The following is an 18,237-nucleotide window of genomic DNA, read 5'->3' on the forward strand; positions in this document are numbered from 1 at the left end:
CTGAAAATTAAGAGAAAAAGTACAAACCAATGATTAAAAATCAAACCTCGGTTCGAAGTGAAGCGGTGAATCTTAGTATAGAATTTTGTCTGGAGAGCCGGTATGACAGCCGGTATAAAAGGTTTTAAAAACATATATAAAAAGTCCTGCTTGCTGGTCTCTTAGTTGTTTGTCAACTGCATCCCTCTATAATTATTTCAGTTTCTGTTATCTTTGTGGCCTACTAAATTTTTCAACTTCTGCTAGATTTTCAATGTATTTACTCTTGTCTGCCTTAATGCTCCTTTTTACCATTCTGTTAGCATCTGTATATTCTTATTGTGCCTTTGCTTTTGCTCTTATGCGGCTATTTGTCATTGCTGCAATAGGTGAGACCTATTGCATGTACAAGACAGATAAAACCTGAAGGCCAAATTATCATGTGAAGCTTGACCAATCCTCAAAGTATCCATTCATCTGACCGGGAGGGACACCGCACACATATTCTGGACGTACAGGACAGATAAAGCCTATTCATTCTGAACTGAAATGACCATATGGACATGGGACATGGGACACACATTTTGCTTTTTGAAAAAGCCTATTCATTCTTGGACTGATATTTTGCACGTACGGGCCAGGAAAAACCTGTTCACTCTGGCCTGGAGTGACCATATATGGACATGAGGTGACATACATTGTGTTTTTGAAAAACCCTGTTCATTCTGGACTGAGATCACCATATATGGTAATTAAACGGACATTCTGTTTTTGAAAAAGCCTGTTCATTCTGGACTGAAATGACCATATATGGGCGTGATACACACAAAGCCATTCATTGGAAGCGGTTTTCACCGCTTCAAAAAGTATAAGGCTTATCATGAATACATAATTATACTGTATGACCCCTATTCATTAGGCTCTGTCCTATGGGTGGCGCTGGCCAGCAGCCTCCCTGTACCTTTCCCTTCAGTGAAAAGCTGATTATTTCTAACTTGATCTAAAGTAATAGGGAGACAGGGAAAACAGTGTTGGACGGCTGATTTGAAAGGCGTATCTTTCCCGGGTTTCGCGGCATCTCCATATACAGTATGGGCATAAAAGGGACAAGGACGAGTGTTACAGTGTTTCCTTTTTTTTTTAGGGCCCAGACAATGGTGAAGAGCCCCCCACTGCAGACCTGGAGGACAGTCCCAAAGAGTCCCTGGACGATGTTGATAAAAGTCAGGACCTGGTTTACTCCCTCAATGACAGACCACCATGGTACCTCTGCATTCTGCTAGGCTTCCAGGTAGGTTAAGACTCTCACACCTTGCTAAAGGACGTTTGCCACTGGTCACTGATCTGGTGATCATCAAACTTCCCTCACCACAGTAATAATTCTCAAGTAAAGCCAACATCCCTGCAAGCCAAATGACGTCATGATGACGTTATGATAACGTTCTCCGGTGACTCCGGTGATGTTCAGAACTAGGCCAGATCACAGCCCATATGGGGATGATCTTGATGTAATTACCAGGACGTCATATGTACATATGGATTATTGTTATTGTTTGTAATTTAAGTTGAAATATGAGCATGTAAGGTTATATTCCGTGACATATCTGACTAGTTATGATATTTATCTGGTATCGATCGGACCCTCTCTGATTAATCCAGGACGTCCGTTTTCATGGGCAGGATTTATGTTGGTTGAAATCAGGTGATATTCTAGGCCAGATCTGACTATATGGTTTGACTTTATCTGACCCCAATCGAGACGTCACTGATTGGTCCAGGTCCTGACCGTGCTTGCTGGGATGTGTATAGCCTAATTTAAAGTCGAGAGGGATACAGAGAGGGAGAGAGAGGGAGCAAAGGAGAGAGAGAGAAACAGAGAGGGGATAACTTTCAAAGTCAGAATGATGAATACAATACATAACCTAACCTCCATTATGCTATGCTCACAATGGCAGCATCAAAGCGCCAGGCTACAAGTCATTTTCAAAGGAAGTGACATGAAGCTACAAAGTAGCTAAAGCAAAGTGACACCCAACACTTGTTGCTATAGGTGTGACAGATGTGACGCGCTATAAATCAAAGTTGAGCTGGACTCAACCTTTTCACTGCTCCAATGATGTGGAGCACCAAACAATCATATGTTTTGGTTTGACCATTTCCACTCCCCTTCCCTCTCCCCCACAATTCCTGCATGTTCCTCATTTGCTACTCATTCTGGCTGTTAACCGGTTGCGATTTAATCCTTACCCTTTTAATGCTGTGTGGATTGAACAACACTTCAACAATGACTTGAGTTGGCAGCAATGTAGTCGTAGTTACCCTTCGTTTGTACTGTAGCTTTGGCACCGCTATTATTTTACTGTTGTTGAGGCTCAAGAGTGAAGCACACGAGAGGCACGCACAACTATAGGAATACAATAGATTTTCTGCCGACGCTTTTCTAGCAACGTGTCTCAGTGTGATCACTCCCTTACTGCTCATATACTTTGCTCCTTTCTTCTGAAGACCAGTAAGTCTAGATCACACAGAAGAAAATTAATTGCTTCAAGCGGGATCCTATGTGGACTAGTTAATGTGTCACGGAGACGCTCAGAAGATTCCGAGTTGAACTTCACGGCATAACAGCCATGAGATGGGACTCATACAGAAATAATTAGTTACACAGGATCTCTGCAACGTGTGTTCAAGCACCAGCCATGCTGGGCTCAGATAATCTTACAATTTGCATTTGTTTTACTGATTATGTCAAACAAAGTTGTATGTTTATTTGTTGTTTGTATATTGTTGTATGCCTCAATGGGCAGAATATGATGCTAACATTGTCAAGGTTGTCAGAAATGGATAGCCACACTCTGTCTACACACATGACCCACACACACCACCCCGTCAATGACCAGTGCCAACTCCTCCATTAACTAAAGTCGATGTTTATTTAACGCAGGAATCTGTACGTTTGGATTCAAACAGGGAACAGGGAGGCCCTGCTAGGCCAGGGGCTTAAGTGCTTTAGGCAGGGTTACTTACTTGTCAATCAGTATTGTGTGTCTTACCTGACACCAGGGTCTACATATTTTAATGGAAGAGCCTCCACCTTCAATTCGTATTTACATACTCTGACATACAGATTGGTTAAAATCCCTCTTTAAAGGAGCACTCCACCTATTTTCAACATTATCTTTATTTTTTTCATTATCCTATAACCAATGTGGGGGCAGCCCTCTATTCAGAAACACCCCTACTTAGAAACACCCCTATTCAGAAATACCCCCACTGAGGTTAGGGTTTAGGTTAGGGTTAGGTGACACCTCTATATAGAATAATTAATGGAAGTCAATCTTCTGAATGTTCATCATAAGATGGCACCATTTATGTCTCATTGGTGGGCTATATGGACAGTTCAGAAACCTTGGTGGGCTATATGGACAGTTCAGAAACCTTGTTAGGCTATATGAACAGTTCAGAAACCTTGGTGGGCTATATGGACAGTTCAGAAACCTTGTTAGGCTATATGGACAGTTCAGAAACCTTGTTAGGCTATATGGACAGTTCAGAAACCTTGTAAGGCTATATGGACAGTTCAGAAACCTTGTTAGGCTATATGGACAGTTCAGAAACCTGCCTAACAATAACACCATCAATGAGGATTTCATGCTAATAGAAACTACATGGCGTTACCATGGATGCATTGATGGGTTAACAGAGAGATCTTCTATTCTGACCGGGAGGGGAAGCCAGTGAAGTGAATGGAGGATGGGTGCTACATACAGTATGTGCTTGTATAGGCCTACTCACACTCATCAGGATCCTAGCAACGCTGTTCTCGATGCTTGGATCTTTTGAAGGCTCTTATAGGGTATCTCTTATGTGGTATAGTAGAATCTTCCTGAGGTTTTACACTGGTGTTTAATGTGGACTTAACAAATATAGTAGTGGTGTGAACAACTGCTGCCTTTTTGCCACGGCACAGCTCCAGAGATGAATCTATTGTAAGGCCAGGGACTTGGCAGGATGTTATGATTTAAAAGTGGATAAGATATTGATGGCTATTACATTTTATGTATTATCTACAGAGCAATCTGAAATACAGTATTTTATGCTGTATTTCAGATTGGCAGTGTAGAGAGGCTAGAGAGATAGAGGCGAGACGTGAGCAAAGACAGAGGTTAGATTCCACCCGGTCTTCATGCTCACTAAGAGCATAATAACACCTAGCCATAAATCATAACACCTGTAGAGGTTGCTAATATTCGGACGTTACGTCTCGAAATATCCGTCCGAATATTAGCGACCTCTACAGGTGTTATGATTTATGGCTAAATAACACTGGCTGATCCACTGCACACACCCCATAAATCAACAGAGTTTGAAAGAACATCTGCATGCATTGCTTGCATGCTTTGTCAACCAGGAGATGCTGTTCATAATTCAGCACACGTGCTGGTTATATTTTATACCAACTTTCGTGCATAACATAGCTCATCCAGTTTGTTCCTCTATTAAGCTTTCAATCAAATAGTCTGCATATAATATCTTCATCCGAAGCGTGCAACACACACACACACGCACGCACGCACGCACGCACGCACGCACGCACGCACGCACGCACACACACACACACACACACACACACACACACACACACACACACACACACACACAGCGCAGACGTCGGTGACATTATGTAAGCAGTTCAAGGTCCTTTGTCTTGCTTAAGGACACTTTGGCATGATACAAGGAGGAGCCAGTGGACCGGGAACCTTCCTGGTGCCAGACAGTAGCTCTAGCAATGATATTAAGGTGATTAAATTCATCCAACACAGATATTACTTGCGCCAGTAGAGCGCGTACATAGTATTGCGTTCGGCTGCGTATGTATGTATATGATTGGCCGCTAGTTGCGCTGTTCTGGCACCAGAAGCAACATGTTCTCCATAGGATTCCATCCATTTCCTCCGAACATTTACATGATTGATTTTCTTACCTTAATAAACATTGTCATAAATACTTTATGGTTCCTGTCGCTAGTTTAAAGCCTTGTTTCAATCACCATGATATGCGTTTTGTGAAAATATGGTCCAATTTATGTTATATTTAATGTTATAGCAGGGTATGCTGTAGGAGGGGCTTGTGATCATAGGCTTGTGATGATTCTTCTGTGTGCTTTATTTTCGGCAAGCTCAAGACAATGTCCCATGTATCCCTGCGGTTGCACGTGACCGTTGGCAGCCAATAGCATTCGAGATGGTACCATTTCTACCAATGAATGTTGATTTCTACAATGATGGCGTCACCCATACAACGGCCCAAAAAGCTTCATTTGCACAGCATAGAAACGTCCATATTTCTTTTACAGTCTATGGTCGGGACCCATCTGTGGGTCATCATGGACACATTTTTATGGGTCCCTTGATTTTCGGCTACCTACATTTTGTTTTGAATTGTTATTATATCAAAACATTTTCAAAAAACATCCTCCGAAAAGCTAAGTGCTCCCAGTACTTGCAGCATGACTTGCCTCACCCACCCAATTGAGTTTGTAGATCACACAACAATTTGAGGTGCTATAAAGCAGTGGTTCCTAAACCTTTTAGGAACCACTTCTAAAAGGTGGTTCGGGACCCAAACTAGTGAAAACAGCAGATCTACAGGCTCACAACGTGGCAAGACTTATTAAATATCTAATTTATGGAATTTGTTAGATTTTTCATTTATTTATTAACCCTTCTTGTGCCTATCCCGAACAAGTTCGGGATATTTTCAATCGAATACAATATTTTTTTTGCTATTTTACATACCCTGAGCTGCTTGTAGAGATGTGGGTGGTCCTGGGTCGTCCTACGCTTTCCAACGAGTGATGCTAGATGGTCCGACACATCTTTAGAGAGCATTTTCTCTGAATTGTGTTCCCAGACCAAAGACAACGTTTTTTTGCGACTGAAATAGCTTTAGATCGGGCTTCTAAAAAATAAAGACGCTAATGGCTAAGTGTTAGCTAACTTCCTCCTCTCGTCATACATAACAGTGGCTGGAGTGAAATCCCAAGGCACTACGGGCAGTGTCGACGGAAGCTAGAGCGAAGGCCTATAGAGATATTTCTGGCACTCTAGTGGCACCTTGTGGCCCGGGGCACTCATTGGGTTAATGAAATAAGTTCATTGCATTTTCATGACAATCTTAGCTTTTCGGGGGATGTTTTTTTTTTAATGTTTTGAAATAATAACAATTCAGTAATTGTACTGAGGTGCTGAATCCCAAAGAACCACTGAAGAACCCTGAGGTGCTATATAGCACCATTTAACTCATTCTGTGCCTATCCCGAACATGTTCGGGATATGTTCAATCCAAAACAATTTTTTTTTAATTAATTGACTTACCCTGAGCTGCTTGTAGAGTCGTGGGTGGTCCTGGCTCGTCCTACGCTAGCCAGCTAGCCATTTTACATGGTCCGACGATATATTCCATTAAAAATTGTTTAAAATACATTTTTGAGACCCCCAATGTTCACCGAATGTTCAGCGCCGCTTCCGGAACGGAGTCCAGTGTGCCTATCCCGAACATGTTCGGGATTTTTAATGAAATGAATAAAATGATCCGAGGCCTTCTGAAGCCTGAGCCTAAATTTAAAATCCAGTGGTCCAAATCCTGGGGAAGCCATGCCGGCCGTGAGCCGCGAACGTAGCCGCGAATCGCCGCCGAATCCAATGAAAAACCACATCTTTGGAGGCCCATATCTCTGGATTGTGTTTTTAGGGATGTGGCGCGAGGTTTATTTACGGCGAAATCGCCGAAAAATGATCTTTAAAATGACAAAATGGGAATAGCTATTCTGTTAGCATTATCATCCGGGACCTTTCCATGACGTGCACGAACGTGAGCACGCGCGTCACTGCAACGTGAGTCCCCGGATGCTAATGCGCTCGCCTATGGGAGAAAGCCTGGCATTCTTTGGCGCCATCTAGGGGCTGGCACTGGTAGGGTTAACAAGGTGCTACATAGCACATATTGGTGCTACCGGTATATAGCACATTTTGGTGCTATATAGCACATATTGGTTCTATATAGCACCAAAAAAACGGTTCTCCTATGATTACAAGCCAAAGAACCACTTTTGGTGCTATATAGCACTGTTTGTTTTTAGAGTGTAGGTAGGTAGGTAGGTAGGTAGGTAGGTAGGTAGGTAGGTAGGTAGGTAGGTACCGTAGCCGTAGGTAGGTAGGTAGGTAGGTAGGTAGGTAGGTAGGTAGGTACTAGGTATGTAGGTACTAGGTAGGTAGGTAGGTAGGTACTAGGTAGGTAGGTAGGTAGGTAGGTAGGTAGGTAGCTGTGTGTGTTTGAGCCCGGCTGTTAATGATGGCAACGTCATCATTAACAGCCATTGAGGGACCAGCCGGAGATTAGAGTAGGGCCAAAAGTTTGATGTGACGTAACATGACGGACAGACAGAGGGACTGACAGACAGCCGGTGGAGGTTTTCATAACTTGCGGTTATAATTATCACCTAGGCTTTTGTTGTTGTCCTTGTTGACCTCATCCAACTGAGGGTAATAATGAATGACAGGTGATAATTTGTGTAGCACGAGCTGGATCTATTGGCTTTAAAATAGAGCCATCTCCAGAGCCAGTGCCTTGGCAGGATGTTATGCTTTAAAGCTGGATAATATGTTGCTGGCTATTAACTTGATCTAGAACAACATCTACAATTGCTTTAGACTGATATTATGCCAAAAATGGCTGACTTTATGGTTTCATTTCAATCCAACTTTCATTCATCCAGAATTCTTTCACCTGGGAATAATAATAATAATGAATTGCATTTTTATAGCGCTTTTCCAAGTTCATTCATTCATACATTGGGATATTCAATCAAAATACACTTCCCCTTACATAGGGGGAGCAGCGATAGTCAAAAGGTTAGAGGAGCTTATGGCTGAACATTTCCATCATTTTGATTTCCCGGAACGACAGGAACAACCTGGGTGGGGATGTGAATCACCAGCACTCATCCCTGCCTCAACAGCCTCCGCTCCCTGGGTGCTGCTGGGTGACTGTCCACTAGGGCATTAGTCTCGCGTAGCCAGACAACTATTCCACAATCTCCGAATGCTATATAGAGTCTGGAACGGCAGCTCCCGAACGGCGAGTATCGGAAGTAGCCGCTGCTGCACTGAACTGTAGTCCCATTGGAAACATAACAGAAGCACAATAGCTCAGACAAAGTCGTTCGAGCGGCATATTATTGTTATGGGTGTATAGTTTAAGAAAACGTTTGAAAACAACATGGAAGTAACACCAACACCACCAGAGAAAGACGAAATAACACCCCAAAAATGTTGAAAGGAGACATAACGCTTCCAGTAGGACATGTTATTGCTACTGCACCAAGGGAGCGGTTGCGTCACATCCGCTTTATCTCGCACTCATCATTTCTATTCCGGTTTGCCAGACTGTATGCCGGGAGCATTTGCCAAAATCGCGGAGGCAACAGTCTGGCCACGCGAGACTACTAGGGCATTAACGAAAAAGTCGACAAGTCAACTCAGTCGACTTCACTAGCTACACAAGTCAACTCCCACCAGAAAAAGTCGAAGTTGAAAAGAAAAAGAAATATCTATTGTGAAAATAGCAGATCTACATGCTCACAACGCCTCGCAAGCATGTAGATTGTCTATTTTCGAAATTTCTGCCTCTATATAGTTGACAATTTGGACAATGTTTAATTTGTCTTTTTAGAGGTATTAAAAAGTCCTTAAATTGTCACTTTAGAAATGTGAAGATACCCTCTATCTATACTATAATTTTGCGAATGTCTGAGTGAGTGAGTGAGTGTCTGTCTGTCTGTCTGTCTGTCTGTCTGTCTGTCTGTCTGTCTGTCTGTCTGTCTGTCTGTCTGTCTGTCTGTCTGTCTGTCTGTCTGAAACAGCGTTTCTCCTCAGTGGCTGGAGCAATTGATCTGAAATCGCATCACCATTAGCATATGAACACACCTGACATAACTGTGAAGCCTGTTTGTCACTTTCACAAATCGTATGCTGTATATTAGCATTTTTATGGTGTATCTACTATCTATTCTGCATCTAGCATGAGGCACATCTATTCTGCATCTAGCATGAGGCAACATGTTTAACCAGCTCTCTCTGTGTGTGTGTGTGTGTGTGTGTGTGTGTGTGTGTGTGTGTGTGTGTGTGTGTGTGTGTGTGTGTGTGTGTGTGTGTGTGTGTGTGTGTGTGTGTGTGCAGGCAGGTGGGTGTGTGCGCAGGCGGGTGGGTGGGTGGGCTGGGGGGGGGATGGGGGGGATGGGGGGGGGGGGTAGCCATTAAACGAAACGGGTATTTCTTACATTGATGCTCCTACATATTATCATGCAAGCACCAGTTAAAGTTACTTTCCATCCCTCATATACTGTATGCACAGTGCACATAACCCACACACTGCACATCATTTTGGAGCTCATATCTTTGAACGGGTAAGGGCTAGTACACTTAATCTTTATGTTGGTTTGTTTACAGTTGGGTGAGTAAACAATGTTTCACATTAAGTTAATCATCTGGGGACCCCCCAAAATAATTGGGGGTCGTGTGATGTGATGACGTCATCAAACGATAAAGTCGACTTCAGCTTTTTACTGAGTCGAGTCGACTTGCAAAAATCACAATTCGTTAATGCCCTACTGTCCACTGCTCCTAATAGTTAGGATGGGTCAAATGGAACAGTAGACCTGCTGATCAATGATAAGGTGTTTTATTCCTTTCTTCCTCTTCTATTTGTTGTTCTATAATTAAGGATTTAGGCAAACTATGGATGGTTTTAATGTCGCGCACAAATGGAATATACTTGTAGCTTAGAACAGCTATCTGACTATAGGGTCATCCTTGGTCTGTTGACAGTCTTGTAGCTCTTGTGTGCTTGTTTAATCCCGGTGGTAGAAAAGTAAAGCCCAGCCATCAGATTCGTTCTGGTGCCGGGTCTAAAAGGGCTCATTATATCTATATGTGTCAGTGACTTGAATGAATGATAACCACTTGAACCCAACATATTCTGGGAGGAACATTAGCCAACACTAGCTCAAAACGCGTTGCAACGCCTTGAGCTTGGCGTAGACAGAAGAAAAAAAACAGTCCAAGTACAGAGCCAACTGTGTCTGTGTTGGAGGGTAGCATGGGTCCAAAAAAATTAATGGGAGCAGAGCCGAAATGGAGCCGAGGAAATTTGGACCAAGCCGAATGGCCCGAGAAAAATACAGATTTTCTAGCCCCGGCCCGAAATGGATCAGAGAGTGATTGGATCCGACCCTAAAATGGAACCGGGGAGACCGGACCCGATCTGGCCAGGTCTTTGGCCCGAACTGTGTCCGATGCTATATAATGCTTATTTTGTTTTTGAGACTAATAGCCTAGACACTATAGAGCGCAGCGCAGCAGCAGCGCACTGTAGCCGCCGCTCCGAGGACCGAGAGGTGAGAGCGATTGCGGAGGGTTGCGTGCGCCGTGCGTCATGCATGCAGAACAGTTAGATTTTCAGCTCAGTCCCAAGCTGAACAATAACAATCACAGTGATATCCACAACAAACACCAACCTGTCCAGGCAGTGAGTGTGAGTGTTACTGTCCAGTTAGTGTCCACGACACCACAGCTCGCATCACAAAACTTTCCTCCTCCTGCGCGCTCTCGGCTGCCCGTCAGAATAATCACGTATGTCATCATGTATGTATCCAAGCTGCATAATAATGCCTCCTCCATCTCCCTGTGCTTATTAATTCTTCAAGTTCAACTCACAATGTAACCGCAGGAGTCACTGGCGTACTGCCCATTAAGGCGAAAAGGCGGTCGCCTTATATTTATTTTGGATCAGGTCCTACCGTCCTGCCGAAAAATTAAAATAAAGCCCCTCTACAGCCCCCCAAAAGCCCAGCTAACTGAAAGAATGTTGCTCATTGGGATGTAAATTGAATTCAGTTCGCCTTTTGTTTCTGCTCGCCTTTTGCTCGCCTTTTGTTCTGGGCAGGGGAGGGGATTTGGGCCATCATCACCTCTACCTGAAAGGTGGGCTACTGTCCTCTAGAGTCACAGTACGTGTTGCTTGGATTTGATCAGAATCAGACCGAGTCGTTTAGTTTTCAACACCATGCAGTCAGTTGGAGCTGTGGCTGGAGTTTAACTGGCTTGTTGAAATTGCGCATTTGACCCTGATTTTGCTGTATGATTGTCATTGTGTAACTGTTTTCTCTGTTGCAGTGGTGGAAAAAGTACTCACATTCTTTACTTAAGTAAAAGTATCAATACTGCAATGTGGAAATATTCTGTTACAGGCAATAGTCTGGAATTTTACTTGAGTAAAAGTATGAAAGTATTGGTATTAAAAAAAGTACCAAAAGTAAAAGTACAATATGTTTGAAAATAGCAGATCTACAAGCTCACAACGTGTCACATTGTGACACATTGACATATTGTTTTCAAATAGCCATGGTATAAAATAGGGCTAAATTGGTTAATGTAGGCCTATGTTTTCATAATTTATATCTTCAAAGTAGGCTAACTAGTAACAAAAGTTTACAAATAGCCTAAATGTAGTGGAGTAAAAGTATACAATATTTGGATCCGAGATTAATAGTGGAGTAGAAGTAAAAGTATTGGAAATTGGAAATACTCAAGTAATGTTAGGGGGGGGGGGGGGGGGCATTTCGCCTGGGTTTTCGCCTACCCTGACCCTCATTTCTGGGTACGGCCCTGCGCAGGACCCCCGCAAGCGCCACGTTAGCCTATTTATCTGCGGTCGACGGTCGTAAACGGGCGATCAAAAAATAAAACCAGCGGCGGCGCTCGTTTTGCCCTTCGCTGGCTCCCTCTCTGCGCTCCGCGCGTAAAGCGTCTCCATTTGGACATGATTTGGAACAGAGAGCAAGAGAGAGAGCGCGCACGCGAGCAAGGGCGAGAGACCCACACATCGGCCTATATTATTGCGACCGTTAGGGAGCAGTTTACTACCAAAACCTCCACCGGCCGTCCGTCCGTCACACGTCACACCTTTGTTTGTGTACGGTGTGATGTCATATATCTTCAGTATGACATCACACCACATGTGTACACAAACCTTTGTGTACGTTGCTGTGGCAACAGTCTGTTGTTGCTGGTCTGTTAGTGTACGTTAGCAACCACCTTAGCAACCATGGTTTTACCCTAGCAACCAACTGTTTACCCTAGCAACCAACTGTTTACCATAGCAACCATGTTTTTTACCCTAGCAACCAACTGGGCATAAAAGGGATTCTGTTAGGGATCTCCATATATGGGCATAAAAGGGATTCTGTTAGGGATCTCCATATATGGGCATAAAAGGGATTCTGTTAGGGATCTCCATATATGGGCATAAAAGGGATTCTGTTAGGGATCTCCATATATGGGCATAAAAGGGATTCTGTTAGCTGTTTGTGATCTCCATATATGGGCATAAAAGGGATGCTGTTAGGGATCTCCATATATGGGCATAAAAGGGATTCTGTTAGGGATCTCCATATATGGGCATGAAAGGGATTATGTTAGGGATCTCCATATATGGGCATAAAAGGGATTGTATCCCAGATGATGCCCTGTTAGGAGATCCACACTAACAGAATCCATATATGGTCCTACCGACAGCTGCTATACTGCCCTACAAAGGCAGAGTGCAGTAACTACGTTTTGGGACACACCGACTTATTTGTGTCGCCCAATGGTCAAATTAGCCTTCATGATATTGGGGGATGAACAATTACCTCAAGAACAGATGTACAATCAGTGTAATATCACTTTTATATCTTTATCTCATTTGGCTTATAAGCTGTAACACTTTTAAACCCATTTTTTGGTGAAATACGAAAACGTAGTTACTGCACTCTGCCTTTGTAGGGCAGTATAAGCCAACCCTGGCGATAAGGTCTGAGTCGAAGAAATGCTTCTTTCCTGGCAAGAATTGCCCCTTTATACTGTAGGGCTCGTTTGTGTATTGTATGACATCACGCCACATCATCGGCTGAGGACTGTGTGATGTCATCATATCTCCATATATGGAGACATAAGTTGCTCATGCCCAAATATGGGCTGGTGAGGTCAGACTTAGTGTGATGCGTAGGTTATCTCCATATATGGAGATTCAACTTCAATGAGTAACCATGGCAAACTGTCAACTGCCCGTATGTCTTGATAATTGGTAAAACAAACTTTTGGCCTATTTGTGGAGATAAGCGACCGTTGGTCGCTTATCTCCCGATTAGGGAGTCTTACTGGTATTAGCCTATAGCCTATATATGATATACAAGTGACTCCAGTGGCACTTTCCTTTCATCTAACTGTGAGCAACACCTCACAAATAATACACTATGTGCGATCGAGGGAGCGGTGATCAGAAATTAAATCAACTAGAAGCTGGGCCGCCCGAGTCGGCGACCTGGCCAACTCGGAACAATGTAAATAGGGAATGAATGCCCCGCCCTTTAATGCAAACCCCATTATACCTGTTTTCATAGGACCCGTTTTGACCATCTGTCTGCCTGTGTCCATTTATGCCCATATATGGAGATATCTGTATCTGTCTGTCTGTCGGCGTCCATTTTATGTCCATATATGGAGATCACTGCAGTTATAGTACTGGGTCCATTTTATGCCCATATATGGAGATATCTGTATCTGTCTGTCTGCGTCCACTTTATGCCCATATATGGAGATCTTTGACCATCTGTTTGCCTGTGTCCATTTATGCCCATATATGGAGATATCTTTATCTGTCTGTCTGCATCCATTTTATGCCCATATATGGAGATCTATGCAGACACAGTGCCAGTTCCGGAAAATCCTGATGTCAGACATCAGAATCCGAACCTTTCGTGCTGGTTCCAGAAAATTGTGTATCGGGTCGGGCGTGCCGAATCTGAAGCCGGTGGGACGAACGGTTCTCGAGATACGCGGATTACAGACAGACAGACAGACACACACACACACACAGAGACTTCTCGCATTTATAGATAGATGAGGGGAGGAGGCGGCCAGAAGAATGGTCAGAAATCTAATGAGAGCGGACGGTCTGGAGGGGGATTTAACCTTTTATAAATAACTATGGATTTAACCCGCAGCCCTCTATTCAGAAGATTGACTTCCATTATTCTATATACAGGTGTCACCTAACCCTAACCTAAACCCTAACCCTAACCTCAGTTGGGGGTTATTCTGGCTATACCGTACCTGCTGAGGTATACAGGATTGGAACCCACAACCCTGGCAGCAATAGTGTCTTGCTTTAGCCAGCAAGATTAATTATGTTACAGTAGCCAACAGGATATTTGTAAATTTCAGAAGTTGGTCCTAATCGTGCCTCCAAGATTCCACCCAACCACATCCCCCTTCAATGAATTGTCCTTTCCTTGAAAATACTAATTTCTCATCAGACCAAGCTTCAGCCCGTCTTCAGAAAAGAGTTCTGTTATGTACATCCGAGACATATAATTCAGCCTTTATTGCGACTGTCAGGTCGCAGTTACTATCAAAACCTCCACCGGCTGTCAGTCTGTCAGTCAGTCAGTCAGTCACGTCACGTCACGTCACACTTTTGCCCTACTCATATCTCCACCACTGTTGCCCCTATCCATGCCAAACTTTGCACACACACTCCTTGGCTGCCAAACCACAACCTCCACCCCTCATTTCTCACATGGCCCTCTTCTAGCGCCACCATCAGGCAGATTCTTGCAAAACACATTTTTGGACACTGCTCCTACAGATTTTGCCCTAAAATCACGCAAAGCGGTACACAGCACGTCTAGAGTCCTGTCATCAACATGGATCTGTCATTTGTGTATATGTCATAGTATATTAGAGAAACAGCACATTCGAGACGCGGAGCACTCGTGGTGCGGCACGGGGCGGAGCAAGCGGTCGCCACAACAACGTACTCCAGGCGGTGCGCCGCTCTATTGTCCACGACACTGCGAGCGGCTACCGAAGCCCCCCTGTATCCACGAAGCCCAAACGAGTTACGAGGCCCCCCTGGGTCCACGAAGCCCCAAGCGGCGCGAAGGCCAGCGGACCTTGGTCCTGCTCTTCGCCCCCGAGCGCCGCAGGCGCGAGTGGCCGCGAAGAGCGGGCCAGGGCCGCGCGGCCGGCGGAGCGCCGCACGAGTTACGAAGCCGTGGTGAATGCAATCGTTATATTTATGCCCAGGCCGTAAGGCCTGGGCAAGCGCACGTTAAACGCCCTGTCCAAGTGACTACAATGGAGCTAATGGCTAGGCTAGGCTAGGCTAGGCTAGGCTAGGCTAGTAAATAAAGAGTAAACACTTCCGGTCTGCGGCGAGTTCAAAGCGTGACGTAACTCTCTTATATACACTCTGGTGAATGGCAGAGCAGTGGCTGACGTCGCCATCTGGTGGTGATTAGTGTGTGGTGAACGTCAAAACGAGTGCTCCTTGACAACTTTTACTGGTTTCTTGAACATACTGTAACATATACACCTGACCTGACGGTCACTTATCTCCCGATTAGGGAGTCTTACTGGTTTATTCGATTAGGTGTCCTCAGTGTTTATCAAGTAAACCATCTTCAAATTGATCAATTTGTTCATGCCTCATTAGGGAGAACTTTCAGGTCTATTTATTCAACACGTATAGCTCAAATCACCTCAGACCCCACCTCTCAAACTCAGTTTAAAGCCCACAGAGGGTCTAAAATATGGAATTCTCTGCCATTACATGTACTGGAGTTGTCTTCTCACCAACTCAATAAAGTTCTGAAATCGCTTCTCTTAACCACCAAATATTTCCCAGTTTGCCAGCCAAAATAGAATGGTGGTTGGTAGATTAGCCGTGAAATTTCTATTATTGTATTGTGATCTGAGACATAATATTATGTTTATAAACATGAGCCCGCTGCCCCTCCTTCTTGGACAGCGCTGTTGTTTTTTCTTTTTTTTCCCCCCAGGTCATTAGCTCACCGTGATTTTCTCGATCTCCGTTGGGATAGAGTGGTGGTTTTGGCCGAGCATCGATCTCCCCGTGCGTTTCGCGTGCGCGATCCGCGCGCATAACGATCCATGCATATAGTCCAGGAGTGACTGAACAGTCGATGTGTCCACTTTGGATAGCCTAGCACCTAGCACTAGCTCTGCTAGTGCTAACGTCCAAACAACAAGTGGGTGGGAGGAAGGAAGGCTGAAGAAGGAAACGCCATGAGAGTCACTTCTGGTTCATGTCAGAGCAGCCACGAGCCACCGATGGACGAGCGGTGACTAGGGAAGGTTAGACGATCGCCGATTTTCGGATCAAAATCATTTATTCCGGTTTTAATGACAAAGTCCGGGAAAGTGCGGCGCGGCTGAGACTCCTTGCTGGGATGTGCGATATACTACGGTTTTAACATTAAGGGGCTCCCCGTGGCTTGGAAAGGGTTAAGGCTGGGCGATATTAGGAAAACCTTTGATATTTGATAACGTTGTTGAATACCTTGATATCGATATTACCCACGATATTAGCAAAAACAATTGCATTATATCGTTTTTAATGTTTTTCTGCTTTAGGCCCACTGCCTGCCTAACCCAGATAATGAATAGCTTATCCGTGCATGCACGCTGCACAGTACAGATAGAATAAATACATTAAATGCCTTATTTCCATGTTTCAACAATGGTTTTATTGAAATAACCACATCTGGTTACAGATGGATTGCTTTTTTGCATGTGCTACGTACATGCATAGAGTGTAATTTGACACATACACCAATACCTCATTTCAAGCCGTCTTTGTCGATATGTATACCGGTACCTTGCATGTTGATACCTCGATATCAATAGATTATCAATATATTGCCCAGCCTTATTTCCCATATGGTCTACCTAACCTGGGTCTGTTCAATATTTTCCACAGAGGGTTACTTTTTGTGCCTATGACCTTTATTGTTGCGATATGCTTTTGGTTCTTTTCTTTGTTTTATTGCTCATATTATTGTTTTTTTGTTTGTTTTTAGTTTTTTCTCCATTTGTATTTTAATGTCTTATTATTTAATAGATATGTATATTCCACATTGATGTAATTTCATCCTAGAATGAATGTGCAAACATTCCCATAGAATACCACTTCTCAAGCCCCTGTTTCTTTTTTTTTCCCGTTGTTTGCATTCCCCTTCACATTTGCATTGATTCTTTGTGCATCATCTTAACATTTAGTTGTAAGTTAAAACAAACAGCACACAGATGTAGATAGCGCTCAAAATAAAGACTTCTCTTTAGTTCTGTCTGTATTTTCTGCATGAGAACTATTGTCATTTATCTGTTTCCACAGCACTATATCCTAGCCTTTGGAGGCATCATTGCAATCCCCCTGATTCTGTCGGAGCCTCTCTGCATCGGCGACAACAATGCTGCCAAGAGCCAGCTCATCTCCACCATATTCTTTGTGTCAGGGTTGTGCACCTTGCTTCAGACTGCTGTAGGAACAAGGTAACACACACACACACACACACACACACACACACACACACACACACACACACATATATATATATAGTGTCGAGACAGAACACAACAACAAAAAAGTAGTACTAACGTTTCATGTAAAGGATTGCAATTTTAAGGGACTTTTCTAAGCATATTGCAAACTCAAAGAACTTACAATGGTCCAGTCAATCAAACATTAGGAACTACTTCTCAACGTAGTGCCAAAAAAATATACACATATACAGTATGCATAAGTGTTTGCACCAAGACAATAATAATAACTTACAATAATGCTTAGCCTAAATAAAAGAAAAAGTGCAGAGCAAAAAAAGTGTCCAAGAGTCTGATAAAAAAAGTTAAGTGTCGAGTCACAACAAAGAAAAAGAAAAAACGCAGATAGATGCTCCTCTCCACAATACAGGAGGGAGGGCGGGGGGGGGGGGGGGGGGTAATTTGGATGGCCCGGGATGGAAGATTGGAACAATATCGTGGAGTTTGCGCATTGCAATCGTCCTTCCGAGCCTCGGTATACAGCGTCTCCTCCGCCGTCTTGGCCCACGTATGTTACGGACCTCCACAGCGACACGTCCTCCGGTCCACGCCACGAGCCTCCACGGCGAGGGCTCCGCTCCTCCGGTGCGCGGCGTTCGCCTCCGGCCCGAGTTACGGGCTTTCACGACGACAGCGTGTAGGCCTCCTCTTCTGCGCGAACATCGCGCGGATGCAGTTTACTCCGGATCTGACTCCCGCCGCCATGTTCGCCTGCATCCAAAAACAAGGTCCATGTACATCTCGATGCCTACGGCAC

At 44.0% G+C, this 18,237-nt stretch overlaps 1 protein-coding gene across 1 annotated transcript in view; it reads left to right on the forward strand.

The window, feature by feature from the left end:
- The window catches only part of LOC308294450 (solute carrier family 23 member 1), a gene marked incomplete at both ends in the record, with an annotated part of 111,257 nt that overhangs the window by 22,158 nt on the left and 70,862 nt on the right, over window positions 1-18,237 (forward strand). The window contains 2 exons of the mRNA XM_080737183.1: window positions 1,124-1,270; window positions 17,275-17,432. Coding sequence (XP_080593309.1) covers window positions 1,124-1,270; window positions 17,275-17,432 — 305 coding nt within the window. The remainder of the gene's footprint in view (window positions 1-1,123; window positions 1,271-17,274; window positions 17,433-18,237) is intronic.

This window comes from Nannobrachium achirus (genome assembly GCF_963921795.1).
Source record: "Nannobrachium achirus genome assembly, chromosome: 11".
Lineage (NCBI taxonomy): Eukaryota > Metazoa > Chordata > Actinopteri > Myctophiformes > Myctophidae > Nannobrachium > Nannobrachium achirus.